Below are 18,883 nucleotides of genomic sequence, written 5' to 3'. Positions count from 1 at the left end.
GAAGCAGACAGCAGAAAACATACCCTTTAATGCCCTTTGTTGTTCTTATCTGCCTCTTTCCCTTTCCTCGCCTCCCCAACTCCCTGCCCCATCATGGGGGTTCCTCCTCAGAAATCTGGGTGCTGCCGGCGAGAAATGGATCCCTCCAGCTGTGATCCATGCAGCTGGGCAGTGAGCTGCTCACCACTTCCGCTTTCTGCCCCCTTGCGAGAGAGGTCACTGCTGTCAGCTGGGAAAGCCCAGCATGTTGCAGTGTCGCCCTGGGGAGGGGGCACTGACTCCTTGCTGTCCCTCCTTCTCCTCTGCCTCCAAATTTGTCTCCATCTCCTGCAGTGATGTGCCTGGTTTTCCTGTCAGACTGGCTGAACCTCCGCAAATTCTGTCTCCTGTGAGTGTCCTCCCTGTTTTGTACGCTCTAGTTTCACTTTTCCCCCCTCCTCAGCAAGTGAAGGTGGGGCAGGATCACAGACTGCCTTGGATTCACAGCCCCCTGAGGTCCTACCCGCCTGCATTTGAATGATCATAAATGTGGTAGTTTAGAGCAATATAAGTTTACTTCTTACAGTTTTGTAGGCTGAAGTCAGACCTAGGTCTCACTGAGCTAAACTCAGGGTGTTGGCAGAGCTGCATTTCCTTCTGGAGGTGTGAAGATGGACGAAGGGACCACGAGCCATGGAATGCAGGCGGCCTGTAGGGCAGAAAAGGTGAGGGAAGGGCTTCTTCTCCAGAGCCTTGCCAACCAATCTTAGACTTCTGAGTTTCACATCTACGAGATAATATTTGTGTTCTTTTAAGCCACCAAGTTTGTGGTGATTTGTTACAGCATTAATAGAAAACTAATGCAGTACTCAAACTTTAGATGTCAACCTAAAAGTCACTTTTCTTTTACATTTGTAAAACCAATGTTAATTGAGTCCTGCTGGGTAGACACTTTGATTTATACCAGCCATATTCTGATCCCCATTGTATATGGCCACCTCTGTAAATTTCTTTATAGCACTGATCACAGTAGCTCTAATGGAAGAGCGATTTGTTGACTATTTAATATCTACCTCCCTGCACACACCACCACCCCCCACCGACACCAGGCTCTGTGAGGACAGTATATGGCCTGGTACACAGGAGCACAGAGCAGATCTTGGAGAGCCCCATCACAGGGCTTCACCTGAGCCTAAACTGGTTGTCACTCAGTGGACAAAGGTTTCCTCCAATGTACCATGATCGATCCTGTGCCCTGAGGACGCTAAGGGTCCCTCTCAGAGACTGCCATGAAGAGCTCCTGGTCTGGGGGAAACAGACACTCAGACAATCACTACCCAGTGATGTGGGCACAGGTTAGCCTGGCGCCAAGGGAAGGACAGCAACTTGACCTGGATGAACCAAGGAAGACTGCTCAGAGGAGGACAAACTGAGCTGGCACTGGAAGGGATTTTCCAGGCAACAGGGGATAGTGCCTGAAGGCAGAAGAAACTGTTCGTGTAGAAGTTTGGGAGAGGTGTCCAAGTATCGGGAAAGTAACGAAGCAGCTTCTAGCAGGAGCAGGTCATCTTATTTTCAAAGAAGATCCCAATTTTGTTGCCATCTTTGTATCCCAAGGTGGCTACCTGGGGAGGTTTCCCCAAGAGCTTCACATGACGAGGAGACGGAGAAATCTGGAGCCTTGTGTGCTGTTGGTGGGGATATAAAATGGTGCAGCTGTTACGGAAAACAGTGTGGTGGTTTCCTGAACATTTAAACATAGAATTGCCATATGATGCAGCAATTCCGCTTCTAGGCATGTACCTAAAAGAATTGAAAACAGACTCAAACAGATACTTGAATATGGTTCATAGTAGCATCATTCACAATCACCAGTACATGGAAATAAGTCAGCCGTCCGTCAGCAGATGAATGGATAAACCAAATGTGGTATGGTACATTTAATGGAATAATCATTCAGTCTTTAAAAGCAGTGAAACTCTGACACATGCTATAACATGAATGGATGTTGAAAACATTTTATGCTAAGCGAAATAAGCCAGACGCAAAAGGACGAATGTTGTATGATTCTATTTATATGAAGTGTCTATAAAAGATAACTTCATAGAGACATGAAGAAGAATAGAGGTTCCCAGGGCCTAGGGGCAGGAGGGAATGAGGAGTTATTGTTTAGTGGATTCAGAGTTTCTGTTCGGGATGATGAACGATATATGGAAGTGGACAGTGGTGGATGGTTGCACAGCATTGTGAATATACTTAATGCAGCTGAATCACATACTTAAACATGGTTTAAATGGAAAATTTTTTGTTATACATTTTTTATAGTAAAAGTTAAATTTCTCAGAACTGGTTCTGAAATAGTTACATGTAATACGGAATAAGACCTTTGTCTCCTAGAGTGAGAAGTAGCCTTCTTGTTCACACCGGTACTACACACCCCAGGCTTTTTCATTCATACCCAGCATGATCACATGATCTTCTAACCAGAGGAAGTTCACGCTCAACTGGCCCATTTGGACCTCCTTCCATCATCCCAGTCCCCTTTTCAACTCACCCCTCCCCGCAAAGTATGGGCCATCACTGATCTGTTGACCATCTCTGTAGTTTTGTCTTTTCCAGAATGTCATATAGCTGGAATCAAACAGTATGTGGTCCGTTCAGACTGGCTTCTTTCACTAATTAATATGCAGTTAATCTTCATCTTTGTCTGCATGGCTTGATAGTTCAGTCCTTTCAATGGCACATTTCAAGTATTTAGTAAAGTCACATTGTACCTTAGATTTCCAGTACTTATTCATCTTGCATAACTAAAGCTTTGTACCCATGGACTAATATCCCAACAGCTCCCCATTCTCCCTTCCCCCTGGTAACCACCATGCTCTCTGCTTCCACGGATTCAACTACTTTAGATTCCACATAAAAGTGAGATCATGCAGCGTTTGTCATTCTGCATCTGGCTTATTTCACTTAGCATAATGTCCTCCAGGTTCATCCATGTATCCCAAATGGTGAGATTTTCTTCTTTTTATGGCTGAATAGTTTTCCATCTTCTGTGTTTACTACACTATCTTTAGCCGTTCATCTGTAGATGGACACTTAGGTTGTTTCTATGACTTAGCTATTGTGAATAATGCTGCAATGAACATGGGAGTGCAGATATCTCTTTGTGGTACTGATTTCATTTCCTTCAGAAATATGCCCAGAAGAGGAATTCCTGGATCATATGGCAGTTCTGTTTTTAACTTCTTGAGGAACTTGTGGCTGCACTAATTTACATTCCCACCAAGAGTGCCCGAGGGTTTCCTTTTCTCCAAAGTGAGCATTTTCAATTTGGAGTGATCATCAGTGATGCCTCTGTAGAACCTCGCAGCTGGTTACTCCTGGATCTGAGCCCCAGACCTTTCAGCTGTCTCGGAAGAGATCTGTGGGTATGAGGGAGCTTTGTTTTGCAGAGGGAAGTTGAGGCTGTGAGGATGAAATGCAGGACCTGTGCAGGGAGGGCAGGGAGGCATCACAACCTCCTTCATGGCAGCTCGTCAAAGGGCCCTGAAGGATGCAGACACAGCCTGGCTCTGTCTTGAGAGCCGTATCTGAGGAGCCTGGCTTGAGGGGTTTATTCCATGTGGGTGGCTGGGGTCTCAGTGAAGTCTCAGGAGTACCAGGGCCCCGCTGCAGGCCTCTGGAAGAGCAGCCCCTGTGTCCCCCTGCCCCCGGTCCTGGCTCCCAAATGCTGGTGGACACCCACTCTGCTCCCAGATGCCCACCTGCCCTGCAGATACCTGCTTCACATGCTTTTCAACTCGGAAACACCTGAATTGGACATTCCTGGGTAAATGCGTTTAAGTTACTCTTTCATTTTCACCCACTTTAGCCATTATTTCAGCCAAGCCTGTCCTTCGTGTATGGAGGACCGAGGTCTCTAAGAATAGAGGACCATGGTTTGATGTTTTGTTTTTCTCTTCTTCCCCTCTGCCCACCACCTGATCATGAATAGAAATAAATTGGCAACTCATGTTGTATATCTTTTGCTACATCTAGAGAGTTGGTTATATGCATGATCGAATATATAAAATACATCTAGAACAGGTCTAGAACATTATTTCCAGCCGTCACCTGCTAATAATTGACATTTAATAAATGCTAGCTTTTTAAAAAAAGCTTTTCTCCACACCCTCTCCAGCATTTACTGTTTGCAGATTTTTTGCTGATGCCTGGCCCTTATTTGGTGTCGCTGGTGCCTGACATCAGAATCCTTGGCCAGTCCCCAGACTGGCTCCACAGTTGTCATGTCACTTGTGCGCACAGAACCACACACGCATTCACATCTGTTCCATAATTTGCATTCTTCTCATTTCAGTCAATGTTGTTACATAAGCATGTTCTCATGCCAATAAGTGGTTTGCAAAGTTTCCATAATGTCGCATTATTTAGTCAGTGCCATGCTGCTGAATATTCAGTTTTTTAAGTTATTATAAATGAGATTAATCTTCCTAAAAAAACACTCGAGTAGTGTTCGGGATGAAAATGCCATCTTAGTAGATGCCAGTTTGCTTTACCTGATTTTCTTTCTTTTTTATAATTAAAGGGTCAGTTGCATGGGCTGTTCTCATTCTGCAAGTGCATGTGCGCATTCCAGAATGGGAGCTAGACTTCCTGCCTGCCTTTTAGGAAACGTGTGATTATGGAGGCCTCTGGCTCCAGCAAACAGACCCTGTGTTCCTCTGCCTCTCTGACTCAGAGAGAAGATCTGGGCAGTCTAGATCTGGGGAGCATCTGTCCTTCACAGTCATCAACCCCAGGAGTATATAGCCTGGCTTACAGAGTTGAAATCTCCCTAAGATCAAACATCTTGACTAATGAGAGTTAGGTACAGCCAGGTGCTCATGTATGTGCACATGACCAGGTTGACACCCGTGTGAGGCTGACCCAGACATCCCGGAATCCCTAAGGGCCACATCATGTCCAGATGGTGATGGTGAGGACACAGCTTTGTACACTGGTGTGCCCCTCAGGCTCTGGCTCATGGCCACTTTTTTTCTTCTGCACTCTGTTCCGAAAATTTTAGCTGTAGGAGGGCTGGAGCATGGAAGATGGAAGGTAGGGGCAGTTGCTGTTGCAGGAGAGGTTCACTGGCAGCCATGACAGGAAGAAAAGACCGGAAAACTGTTAGCAGCAGATGGGGCAGCTGGTGTCAGGGCTGCTGCTTTGGGTCCAAGAGTCTAGTGCTTTACTATTCAGTGACCACTGGCCTGATCTTAGAGAGGTGCACACTGAGGCCGGATGGGTCAAGGGATTTCCCAGGTCTCTCTACCATGTGCTTGGCAGCCCACCTCTCTAGCCCACCTCTCAGGGATCTTCAGGGGAGGGTTCCCTTGTGAGCGGCCTCCAGGATGGCATCCTCAATCAGGAATGAGGCCTTTGTGTTCCAAAATGGCCCTTATGCTTTTCCCGTGTGCAAGGGAGGTGCTTGGTGGGGACTGTTTTTCACCAGTTCCCTGCTTTTCCATTCTTGCCTCTCCCCCCAGGGGGTCTTTGTAGGAAAAGCTCCTCGGGGTTCATTTCTTTCAATTTCACTCTTCCCTCCTCATTTTAGAAGGTTCTGAAGCACATTCTCTTGCCCCCTTGTAAAGCTGTTGTGTCAGAGTTTGAACACCACCAGAAGACGCCTGAATCCAGTGATGGTTTTGCCGTTGCTTAATCAAAGGGACTCAGGTGGAAAATGGAACCATTGCAGGCCCTGCCAATGTCCCCACTGGGAAGGGATCTCATCAGGGTACCAGGACTCACAGACTTCAGGAGAACCCTGCCCTCTGGACTGGTCTCCCTCCTTGCTCTCTGCTGCTGCTCAGAGACCCAGGCACCTCCATCCTTCCACGTCCCAGGACCTGGAAGGGCCTGCATTCTGGGCCAACTTAGGGATAAGGCAAGACCTCCATACCCCTTTATGTGCTTGGGGGCGAGAATGTCTTGAAAGCTGCAACTAACTGATTCCAGAGTGCTGAGAGTTAAATGCCCAGCTGTTCTGGGTGGAAAGATTGAGTGTGAGGTTCCTTTGTCTGCAGGGCCTTCCCAGGGTAAAGAGCTGTGCACTCCCTAGGGCCAGTCAGTTCCCCGCACCATCCTCCCAGGAAGCTCAGACCCAGGATTAGGAGGGCAGAGGCTTCTCTCCTTACAAACTACCACTCCAACCGTGAGGAACCTGGCTCCCACTATCTGCCATTTATTCAGTTCATTGCTCCTTTTCGGATTAGAGATATAGTGGTTTCAGAATTGTTAGCTACTAACCCATGGGAAAGGACTTCATGAAATAGAGTGCACTGTTTATGAACCGTACATTTTGCCATTATTCCATTTGTTTCCAAATCACTGTGCTCAGTACCTTCTGCCCCATAACCTACAGTGAGGTTTTTTTCCATATGTTTCTAGTGCAGTTAGATTCTTTGTCATATTTTGTGTTCCATCCTGCACCACTCCTACATCCTAAATAACTTACTTTGAATTGATTATGGTTTACTCATTGTTCTGTAAAAATCTATAGGTTTTGATGTGACCAAACTCAGGGTTGGCTGCTCGCCACTTGAAAGCCAATACTCAAGAGACAAGTGTTGGTAGGAAAGGAAAGTTTGCTTCACTCAGGAGGCTGGCAACCTGGGGAGAAGGTGGACTTGCATCCAAAAACCAAATCCCAGTTGCTGTTGGGGGCGGGGGAAGAACTTTTAAAGGCGAGTTTTAGGAGTGTATAGGCAGAGGGAGGGGGCTACGTGCGGAACAGCACAGTCAGCTCTGACAGTCGTCTTGACGTTGGTCATGCGGTGGTCTGATCAGTGTCATCTTGATTGCTTTAAGTACAGCTAATCTTCAGTTCTAGGGTCCGTTTGTTCCCATTTCCTTGAGGCCAGTTCTTGGAATTTTGCAAGGTGGAACAGCTTATGTCATGGCTACAGTCTAGTCATCATGTAGTTAACTTCTTACACCTGGTGGGGCTTTCAGTATCTGCAGGACAGCTCAAAGGACGTGGCTCAGAAAATTATCTCTAGCCCTTGAGGAGGAACTAAAGGTCCCTGACTCTGTGTAATGGCTAAACTATTATTATTTTGTCGTGTTTGACTGCTTTCCTTTGCTTCTGCGTTTTCTCATTTCTCTGATGAAGGTTATTCTCTGGCTAAAGTTTTTCTACAGACAAGAGGCAGGTGGAGGACATGGGGGAGGGGGCATCTGTCCTGGGAAGGGCTCACAGGTCCCTGCTCCATTACACTGACACATGTATAGTGGCAGTGTCCATCACTAAATATCACGGAATACTTCAGACCCCTGCCCTGTGATCTGTTTATCATCGCTATAGTTTTGCAGAATACCGTATAAATAGGGGTCATACTGTAGCCCCTTCGGTTTGAATTCTTTCACTTGGCAATATACACGGAAGATTCATCTGTGTCCTTACGTGAGCTGATGTTTCATTCCTTTCTATTGCTGAATTGTATGCCATTGTATGTGTATGGGAGGGAAAATAATTTTCTTTCTCCCCTTCTAGGATCTTGGCTGAGAGCCCTCCTTAATAAAATGCAGATTAATAGGAGAAAAACAAACAGAAGTTTAATAACATGAATACCTCCTATATACATGGGAGAGACCCAGAAAAAATGAGTAACTCCCCAAAGTGGCCTAAGCCAGCATCCTTAAATACCATCTTCATCTAAAAACAAGAGGAAGATGTGGAGGGAGTGGGGATCCAGTTAAGAGAGGTTATCAGGCAAAGCACAGTAAAGGAGGGAATGGTTGTTATGCAGGTTTAAATCCAGGCCTTCTCCTTTGATAAGAGTTTCTTGAAATTTAGTCATCCTTCTATTCCTGGTAGAGAGGGAGACACCCTTAAAAATGGAGATTTCCCTTAAAACTGTAAATTTCCCTCTCAAAAGGGCAATTCTGTTCTGGTTTTCAGAGATTCTTCTGTGTCTGCTGGGGTTTTTTTTTGTTTTTGTTTTTTGTTGTACGCAGGCCTCTCACTGTTGCGGCCCCTCCCGTTGCGGAGCACAGGCTCCTGACGCGCAGGCTCAGCGGCCATGGCTCACGGGCCCAGCCGCTCCGCGGCATGTGGGATCTTCCCGGACCGGCATGTGGGATCTTCCCGGACCGGGGCACGAACTCGTGTCCCCTGCATCGGCAGGCGGACTCTCAACCACTGCGCCGCCAGGGAAGCCCCTGTGTCTGCTGTTTTTAAAAATTAATCAGCCCCCAATAATCTTTATGCCAAAGAGGCATATTTTGGGGGTGGCATATTCTGCTCCCCTTGACATGCTTATGCATTCATCTACTGAAGGGCTTCCTGAATTCTTAAAGTTTTTAGCTATTAGGAATAGAGCTGCTGTGCATAGTTGCACGCTATTTTTTGTTTGGATAGTTTTTCAAAGCAGCTGCCTAAATACTTAGAGTCACGATTATTGGCTCCTAAGGTGAGACTTGTTTAGCTTTGGGAAAAAAACAGTAAAACTATCTTCCAAAGTGGCTGTAGTCATTCCGTCAACCATGAATTAGAATTTCTGTTGTTTGTCACCCTCCAGCAATTGGTATTGTCATTTTTTTTTTTTAGTTAAGTGGTTCTGTAGGTGTGCAGTGCTACCTCACTGTTGTTTTAATTTGTAATTGTATGGTGTTGAGCATTATGTTATATGCTTATTTACTATGTATATTATTTTCTTTGGCAAGGTGTCTGTTCAGATCTTTATGCATTTTCAATGAGTTGTTTGTTTTTGCAAACAAAAACAAGAGTGTCACTCATCATCACTCATCATTATACAAAGGATTAAGTCACAACTCACTGCAGTCACCCACTGACAGTGTGCCCTGAGGGGAATTCAGGATGGAAAACACGGGATGAAGGGCTCTGTGCTTTGGATATTCGGGCCCTTAGATAGTTAAGATGCACATCAAAGGAAAAATTTCAATGATTCTTGCACCTTCCCATACATAGAAAAGCACTAAAATCATTAACTTGAGATTTCTGTTCTTTGTGATTAGCAGTAATCTTTTTATGGTTGACTACTTGTATTTCCCAGCCAAAAAATTCATATATATACTGCCTCTTCCCCTACTCTTCTGAAACAGCTTCTCAGAGCTACTGAGAGTTTGTCTCCTGGGCTATAGTTCTCAGTAAGACCCTGAATAAAACTTAACTCGCAACTCTCACGTGTGTGTTTTTCTTTCAGTTGACAGTTTAGAGTTCTTTCTGTATTTTGAGTATAAATTCTATCAGATATATGTGTTGCAAATATTTTCCCCCAGTTTGTGGCTTGCCTTTTGGTTCTCTGAGCAAAGTCCTTCACATAGTAGAAATTTTTAATTTTATAAAGTTCATGTTGTTTATTGTTCTTTTGTGGATAGGCTTTTGGTGTTGTTTTTTAAACCTCATCGCTAAACCCAAGGTCATGTGGATTTCCTTCTAAGTTTTCTTCTAGGTATTTTACAGTTTTGCATTTAAAATTTGTCTGTAGGGATTTCCCTGGTGGTGCAGTGGTTAAGTCTCCACACTCCCAATGCAGGGGTCCAGGGTTTGATCCCTGGTCAGGGAACTAGATCCCACGTGCATGCTCCAACTAAGCGTTTGCATGCCGCAACTAAGGAGCCCACATGCTGCAACTAAGACCCAGTGCAACCAAATAAAAACAAATAAATAAATATTTAAAGAAAAATAAAATTTATCTATAGACAATTTTTTATTTATTTATTTATTTTTTTACATCTTTATTGGGGTATTATAGACAATTTTGAGTAAATTTTGGTATAAGTTGTAAAGTTTGTGTCTACATTCATTTCATTCCATATCACCTCCAATGAATTTTTCCTTAAATATTTTTGGAGGAGTTATGGGATATTCAGCTCCATTTTAGTTTGAATTTCCGAAATTTAATGGATTCAGCAGGACTGCTGGCAGGGGTGCTGCCTCTGCTTGGTACACCTACATTTCCCCCACGGTTCACAGGGGTCACTGAGCCCGCCTCTCTGACTCAGGTCCTGCCTGAGGCTTGGCTCTGCCTGCCAATGAACGGGAGCAGGGAGATCAGTTTCCTTGGCACCTGCGGGGAGGCGCGGGGTGAGACACTCCTGCAGGGGGATAAAGAGCAGAAAGGTGAGGAAAAGTGGGGAGATGCTTTCTGTTCTGGGGGAGTCGGCATTCAGAAGGCCCAGAAGAGGAAGGGCTTGATGTGGAAAATTGCATGTGTGTTTTTAGTCAGTTTTTGTGTGTGATGTAAGATGGTGTCTGTGGTGTTCTTTTGTGTGTGGTGTCCAGTTTACCCAGCACCACTTATTGAGAGGACTGTCTTTTCCCCATCGTATGTTCTTGGCTGATGTGTCGTGAATTAACTGACCGCGTATGTGTGGCTTCATTGCTGGGCCCTTTATTCTGTTTCTCTGGTCTATGTGCCTGTTTTTATTCCGAAGCTACTGTGTTTTGGTTACCATAGCATTGTAGTGCAGCGTGAAGTCAGAAGTGTGACGCCTCCAGCTTTGCTCTTCTTTCTCAAGTTGCTTTGGCAACTGGGGTTCCTTTGTGGTTCCATAGACATTTTAGGGTCGTTTGCTCTATTTTTTTGAAAAATGCCATTGGAATTTTGATAGGGACTGTGTTAAATCTGTAGTTTGCTTTGGATAGATGTTTTAATATATTAATTCTTTTAATCATAAGCACAGAATATCTTTCCAAATATTTGTATCTTCTTTGATTTCTCTCTTCACTGTCTTACAGTTTTCAGTGTGCAGGTCTTTCAAGCCCTTGGTCAAATTTTTTCCTAAGTATTTTGTTCTTTTTGATGCCATCGTAAATGAGATTGTTTTCTTAATTTCTCTTTCTGATGGTTTGTTGTCAGTGTATAGAAATGCAACTAATTTTTTATATTGATTTTGTAGCCTCCAGGTTTACTGAATGTGCTTACTAGTTCTAACTGTTGTTTTTTTTTTTAAACTGTAATAGTTTATTTTTTTAATTTTTTAAAAATTGGAGTATAGTTGATATACGACGTCGTGTTCGTTTCAGGTGTGCTGTAACATCTAATAGATTTTTCATGGGGCAGTGGAATATTGGAATTTTAAAAATCCCACTGTTTCAGCCATATCCAGGTCATCCACAACATCCAAGACGTGGTGGCTACTAATATGATCTCCCATAGTGCCTCCTAATGACACGTGGGCTCCCACAGGGGCAGGTAGCTTCACCACTTTGGGTGAACTGGATCTGAGCTCCAGAGGCTTGGTCTCTATAAGGAAGTCTGATGCTTCTCTGCTTTTCTGGTATGATACTGAAATGGTGGTTTTGAAAAGTAATTTACTTACCAGTAATTTCAAACATACAGAAGACCTGCAATTGCAGTACAAAGTACTCTTCACCTCAACATTCAGACCCCTCAGCTTTTCCATATGCTTCACCATAGTTGCTGCAGTGGCACAAAGTACTGCAGTGTGTTTTACCCCAGGCACTCACCATGTAACCCCAAATGAGGAAAGCATTATGGTTTCCACATTATAATCCAAACCACAGGCCCACTTCAACTTTCACCGCTCATCCCAACTGTGCGAAAATGTCTTTTTCCTTTCTGATCCAGTTTTCTTTTTCTAGCACTGTTCCTGAGACTTTCCCTCATTTTCACAGCTTTGATGGATTTAAGGTGCCCGGATAACTCCAATTTTGGTGGGCTTTTCTGTATGGCTTCTTTCGTTTAGGATGTTTTCAGTGTTGATCTGTGTTGTTATCGGTACTTTCATTGTTTAAATATGCATAACATAACACTTACCATTGAAACCATTTTAGGTATACAGTTCTATGACATTAACTGCGTTCACACATTGTTGTACAAATATGACCACCTCCAGAACTTTTTCATTTTCCCTAAGTGAAATTCTGTATGGATTAAACACTAACTCCACATTCCCCCTTCCCCCGCAGCCCCTGGCAACCACATTCTACCCTCCGTCTCTGCATTGGACTGGTTGGAGGACCTCATATCAGTAGAATCATTTAATACTTGTCCTTCCGTGACTGGCTGATTTTAAGATTCGTCCACGTTGTAGCGTGTTTCAGAGTTTCCTTAGTTTTTAAAGCTGAGTAATATTCCTTTGTGTATAGACCACATTTTGTTTATTTATTCTTCCCTTAAGAGGCACTTGGGTTGCTTTCACCTTTGTGGAAATATAGCCATTGTGAATAATGCTGCTATGAATATGGGTGTACAGATATCTGTTTGAGTCTCTGGTTTCAAATCTTTTTGCTACATATCCTGAAGAGACATTGCTGGATCATACATTAATTCTACATTAGAGTGTTTGAAGAACCACCATAGTGTTTTTCATAGTAGCTGTACCATTTTACCTTATCCCTTTATATGGCAGAATAATACGGCAGTTTATGGTTCTACCTAATTTTGTCTGTCCATTCACTAGTTGATGGACATTTGAGTTGTTTCTAGCTTTTGGCTATTGTGACCAGTGCTGCTATGAATATTGTACAAGTTTTCGTTTGAGAACCTGTTTTCAGTTTTGGGGGTACATATTTAGGGGTGGAGGAGTTGTTGAACTATATGAATTATATTTTTATCTTTTGGAGGAAAAGCCAAACTATTGTATACACAGGCTGTACTGTTTGACAGCTCCACAAGCAGTGTTTAAGGGTTCCAGTGTCTCTACATCATTGCAACATTTGTTATTTTTAGTTTTCTTGATCATAGCCATTCTAGTGTGTGTAAAAGGGTATCACACTGTGGCCTTTAATTTGCGTTTTGATCACGACTAATGATGTTTAACATTTTTTTCATGTGCTTGTTTTTTTTTTTTTTTTGTGGTACGCGGGCCTCTCACTGTTGTGGCCTCTCCCGTTGTGGAGCACAGGCTCCGGACGCGCAGGCTCAGCAGCCATGGCTCACAGGCCCAGCCGCTCCGCGGCATGTGGGATCTTCCCGGACCGGGGCACGAACCCGTGTCCGCTGCATCGGCAGGCAGACTCTCAACCACTGTGCCACCAGGGAAACCCCAGAGGAGCTTTTATTTATGAGCTGGAGACAGAGCTCATGCCAAGCCCTCAGAGCCTTTCTCCATTTATTTATTTAATTTATCTCCTCTGTGGGGCCGTACAGATCTTCCATACGGAGAGCTCCGAGTACAGCTGGCCTCCGTGGCTGAAGGGGCACGAGCGCATATAGGGCAACTGTGCCCTTCTTTATAGCGGAGGCGTCACCACATTCTTGATGTGAATGGAGTTTTTCTGAATCAAAGCCTGTCCTGAAAGTATCAGAAGGACTTGTAGTGGAAACACACACAGTGGTTCAAGTTTCAGCAAAGTGAATGATTGTCCCTAGACTAATATATCACAACCTTTATTCCCAAAGAATCCGACTCCCTCCCTCATGGTAGAGAGTAAAAGCTTTCTCGGACTCCCCTGGTGGCACAGTGGATAAGAATCTGGCTGCCAACGCAGGGGACACGGGTTCGAGCCCTGGTCCGGGAAGATCCCACATGCTGCGGAGCAGCTGAACCCGTGTGCCACAACTACTGAGCCTGCGCTCTAGAGCCCGCGAGCCACAACTACTGAGCCCACGCGACGCATCTACTGAAGCCTGCGCGTGCTCTGCAACAAAAGAAGCCACCACAATGAGAAGCCCACGCACCGCAGCAAAGAGTAGCCCCCGCTCGCCACAACTAGAGAAAGCCTGCGCGCAGCAACAAAGACCCAATGCAGCCAAAAATAAATAAACAAACAAACAAATAAGTAAATTTTTAAAAAAGAAAGTAAAAGCTTTCTTTATTGGGATGTCATTTTTTTTTACCTCCTTGTAAATTTTTTCTTTGTTATTGATCCTTTATCATAAATTCTATCACCAATTTTTAGAATTGTTATACCAGGCACTTACTGACAGATGAGTAAGGATTAGGAGAAACTCCATGTTCCCAGACTGTTTCTGGAATATGCATGAGTAACCCATGCTGGGGGAGGGGTGCAGAGGGTTGGACAGGCCCCTCTCAGGTCACATGGGTCCTGGGCTAGGCCTGGCCCCAGGGGAAGTGGTTGTGCAAGGCTGTGTCCTTCTTCCACATGTCTGCTTCTTCCTGTTGGTGTGTGTGCCACGGGTGAAAACCGCCACTCTACGGCATTTATCTCAGAAGCACAGTTTTCAAATTTATGTCGGATTTGTTTAAAACAGAGCATGCTTGTGTAATCTGTAGGCTTTTTAAACCAAATGGGTTTTTTTGGTTCAAATGTTTAATACTTAAAAGTTTGTTTAGTGTCAATGTTAAATTGAATGTGATGTTTAAGTTCCCTTTTGCAGAGCAGAGGGAGTGCTGGGATCCTCAAGATTTGGGGTCTTTTTAAAGTCATCAAAGTCTAGTCCACTGTCTGTGGAGCCAGACAGGTCAGATCCTTATATAACTACTACACTGTCCTCACCACCTGCCCTCTCAGCCACAGGAGCAGCCCCCAGGGAGTCCACGACTGGTGTGCACTGGGTTCTCACTGCTGGTGACGCTGCGGCCCCAAGGAGCCTCCCTGGGAAGAGGGATCCCCAGCACCCAGCTTCTCCACCAGAAGTGCCCTGGTGCTTCAGATGTGGAATCGCATCACCCAGGGGCCTTTACCTACACCCACCACTTGCTGCATGTGTGATGCTCGTGGCATCTCTTTCCTCATCTCTGAACTGGAAAGTGTGTGCAGTGTCTGGACTACAGTTGGCATCTGCACACATCAGCTCCTCCTCCTTCCCCGATTCTCAACCGGCCCCTTTATCACTGGTTTTCAGATTGCACAGAAACTATTTTTGTGCCTGAAGATTTAAGAGAAGAGTTCACTGTCTGTCAGTGAGAAAGGTTCTGGCCCAGCCTCTGTCTTCTCCCCCTTTCCCTCCCCTAGTGATGCATTTGATTTTGCTGCTCACGTTCAGGCCACGTTGTTTTCCTTACCCTGCACATCCTGGCAGGTGCCACCACACGGCAGGGCTCCAAGTCTCAGGTCAGCTGGCAGGGGGACTTCCATGGCTTCCACAAACTTCGGGAGAGAAGGGCTGTGGGGAAGGAACAGTGACATTTGTAGCAGGATGCCCTTATGTCTTGTTCTCTCCTTCTAAGAGGAAAGAGCAAGAAGTGCCCTCTGAAAGGACAATGCAAGCACCCTGAAAGGCAGAATCCCAGGTCTTGGTCCCCACACCGGCTGATGGGTCGTCTTTGGAAAGCCACACAGGCACTTGGAACTCCTGTTCCTTTTGGGGGCTTGGGACGTGACATCTGCCTTTTCTTCTGTTGTGGTGATGCAGTGAAACACTGTTTTGAGGGGATTTTGTAATCCATAAAGCAATGTGCAGAAATACACCAGGGGCAATGTCCCTTATCCATGGAGAGAGTCGGTATTAATTTCAGGGGAGTCTGTGGTTTTAAATGAAACATTATGATTTTGCTTTTCATATAGATTTTGAAGCTTATTACAGGGATATCCAAGAAGCAGTGGCATCCAAAGAAAGGCAGTCAGCTGACTGTGAGTCTCTGACTGTTACTTCTTTCCTGGAGCCCCCTGTGTCCATGTCCCTTACCTCCACTTCCTTTTCTGAAATCTGGGTTTACCAAGCTGCTCTGTTGCATCAAGACCACCAAGAGCTCCCAGAGCAATAGGGAAAAGTTTAAGCTGCTTTGCGTGACATGATCTGACCCAAACCTTTATTCTAGCTCATCTACTATTGCATTTTAGGTATCCTGTGCTTCAAACACCGGATAGTAGTCCCGGGCCTCCAATAGGGACATCCCTCATCCACAACTTTGTCCATCCTTCCCAAGCTGTCATCTTGGAGAGGTTCATTTTTTCCAGTTGGCTTTTTTTTTTTTTTTGCAGTACGTGGGCCTCTCACTGTTGTGGCCTCTCCCGCTGCGGAGCACAGGCTCTGGACGCGCAGGCTCAGCGACCATGGCTCACGGGCCCAGCCGCTCCGCGGCATGTGGGATCTTCCCGGACCGGGGCACGAACCCGCGTCCCCTGCATCGGCAGGCGGACTCTTAACCACTGCGCCACCAGGGAAGCCCACCAGTTGGCTTTGATTTCTTCTCAGAAGCCCCCCTCCTTCTTGTCTTGTAGCACTTCCCCTTCCCCCAGCAGCCTAGTGTTTTTATTTCTACCTGCTTAAAGCAGGTGGCTCATCAAACTCACCCACTCTTTCTTTGTCCGAGCTCTTTGAGGAAAGCTTCCACAGCAAGTTTATATTCGTGTCCCCAGAACTATCACAGTACCCGGCACATTGGTGCTCCGTGAGAATGTGATCAAATGAACAGATGGATGGTCAGTGAGTGATTTATTTATCTGTCCAGTGAAAAGATGGATAATCAGCAAATGACTTGTTTGTTGAATGAATAGATAGATGATCAGTGAATGATTCATCTGTGGAATGAATAATGAATCCTCAGTGAATGATGTATCTGTGGAATGAATAGCTGGATGATCAGTGAACGATTTATTCACCCAGTTTACTGCAGTGTGTCCTTTGACAGTCCTCTTTAAATGCCTCAGCATTTTGATTTCTCAGGCCTCTCTGTGTTCTTTCCTGTTTACAATACACATCTGTTCTAGAGACTTGTTTTTACATTCACAGTAGGTGCTTAATAAATAACATTGAATGAGGAAAAAGCATTGCATTCACAGAATTATTCTTCCTTGACAGTTGAGTTCATTCCAGCCCCCCAACATTTATCCATTTTATCATTATATCTTGTTTCAATGACCTTTATTTGAAGTCTCGAATTAGTCTTCCCCAAGCAAAGTCCAGCCATCATCCCTTGCCTAGACTATGCAGGAAGCTTTCATTTGCTTCTCTGCTTCCAAAGGGCTTTTAGGACCACAAAGCAGACTGCCCCTCCCCTGACCAGTCTCTCCAGAGATCCCTCACCGCACTTCCTTTGACAGCCGAGGGCCCCTGGCAATTTCCCCCATCTCATTTCCACCCTGTCACCTTACTCCAGCCATATCACAGATGATTCCCAAAGTATTTCCCTCAGAGAGCTCATTCAAGTCTCTGTTCTGAGCCTCTACGCAAGGGCACCTCCCTGATCACCATCTCTAAAATAGCCCCCTTCTGATCCCATCTCTTTCTCTCAATGCCTGCCTTTATCTTTCTTCAGGGCACCTGGCTTTACAGTGCTTGTGTAAGTATTTTCTTGTTTTTTGCTTTTTTTTTTTGACTTGCTACCATAGATTTCCAGATAGCAAGGACTTGGTCGCTGTGATTTACTGCTGTATCTCCAGTCCCTAGATGAGTACTTGGGTTCAGTAGGTCAGAACAAATATTTGTTGAATAAATGAAGGGAGGAAGGGATATGCAGTTGTACTGCAAATCATGTGATGATCAAGTTCATCTCTTGAATGCGCTTGGTTGCTGAAGACGTGATTTAGTTATGCAACATCCAGCAATAGTTTTATTGATACTGACTTTGAACTGTTAGTGCTTTAAGAAGGTCATTGTGACTTTTCATGTGAGAGTACACTCAGTGGGTCCCCATGGGAAGAAAGATGATGAGAAATCACAAAGAACCAGTTTTCTCAGCAAATAAATTGCAAAGGAACCAAATAGAGATGTAGATGCTACCTATAAGGTAAAGGAGATATGAGAAGAAAATAGTTAACGTAATTCACCATATTAATAGACTAAATAAGAAAAATCATATGATCATCTCAGTAGATGCAGAAAAAAATCATTTGATAAGGTTCGACATTCATTCATGAAAAAAAAACCCAACTCTCAGCAAACTAGGAATAGAAGTGAGCTTCCCTAAACTAATAAAGGGTATTTATGAAAACCCTACACTTAACCTTGTACTTAATGGTGAGACAGAGAGCTTTTTTAAATTTAATTTTATTTTTTTATACAGCAAGTTCTTATTAGTTATCCATTTTATACATATTAGTGTCTACATGTCAATCCCAGCCTCCCAATTCATCCCACCACCATCCCCACCCCCCCGCCACTTTCCCCCCTTGGTGTTCTCTACGTCTGTGTCTCAATTTCTGCCCTGCAAACCAGTTCATCTGTACCATTTTTCTACGTTCTCCATATATGAGTTAATATACAATATTTGTTTTTCTCTTTCTGACATACTTCACTCTGTATGACAGTCTCTAGGTCCATCCACGTCTCAACATGACCCAATTTTGTTCCTTTTTATGGCTGAGTAATATTACATTGTATATATATACCACATCTTCTTTATCCATTCGTCTGTCGATGGGCATTAAGTTGCTTCTATGACCTGGCTATTGTAAATAGTGCTGTTATGAACATTGGGGTGCATGTGTCTTTTTGAATTGTGGTTTTCTCTGGGTATATGCCCAGTAGTGGGATTGCTGGGTCATATGGTAATTCTATTTTTAGTTTTTTAAGGAACCTCCATACTGTTCTCCATAGTGGCTGTATCAATTTACATTCCCAACAACAGTACAAGAGGGTTCCCTTTTCTCCACACCCTCTCCAGCATTTGTTGTTTGTAGATTTTCTGATGATGCCCGTTCTAACTGGTGTGAGGTGATAACTCACTGTAGTTTTGATTTGCATTTCTCTAATAAGTAGTGATGTTGAGCAGCTTTTCATGTGCTTCTTGGCCATCTGTATGTCTTCTTTGGAGAAATGTCTATTTAGGACTTCTGCCCATTTTTGCATTGGGTTGTTTGTTTTTTTAATATTGAGCTGCATGAGGTGTTTATATATCTTGGAGATTAATCCTTTTGTCTGTTGATTTGTTTACAAATATTTTTTCCCATTCTGAGGGTTGTCTTTTCGTCTTGTTTGTAGTTTCCGTTGCTTTGCAAAAGCTTTGAAGTTTCATTAGGTCCCATTTGTTTATTTTTGTTTTTATTTCCATTTCTCTAGGAGGTGGGTCAAAAACAATCTTGCTGTGA

General features: G+C 44.3%; 1 protein-coding gene across 1 annotated transcript in view; it reads left to right on the top strand.

Moving 5' to 3' along the window:
- Window positions 1–672: 672 nt before the first annotated feature.
- Window positions 673–18,883, top strand: part of PKD1L1 (polycystin 1 like 1, transient receptor potential channel interacting) — a 32,772-nt gene continuing 14,561 nt past the window's right edge. Inside the window, 1 exon segment of the mRNA XM_060156194.1 lies at window positions 673–704. Within this exon segment, the coding sequence (XP_060012177.1) occupies window positions 673–704 (32 nt within the window).

This window comes from Lagenorhynchus albirostris, chromosome 8, assembly GCF_949774975.1.
Source record: "Lagenorhynchus albirostris chromosome 8, mLagAlb1.1, whole genome shotgun sequence".
Classification (NCBI taxonomy): Eukaryota; Metazoa; Chordata; class Mammalia; order Artiodactyla; family Delphinidae; genus Lagenorhynchus; species Lagenorhynchus albirostris.
The sequence above is the reverse complement of the archived record's forward strand: the minus strand, read 5'-3'. Positions and strand labels throughout refer to the sequence as shown.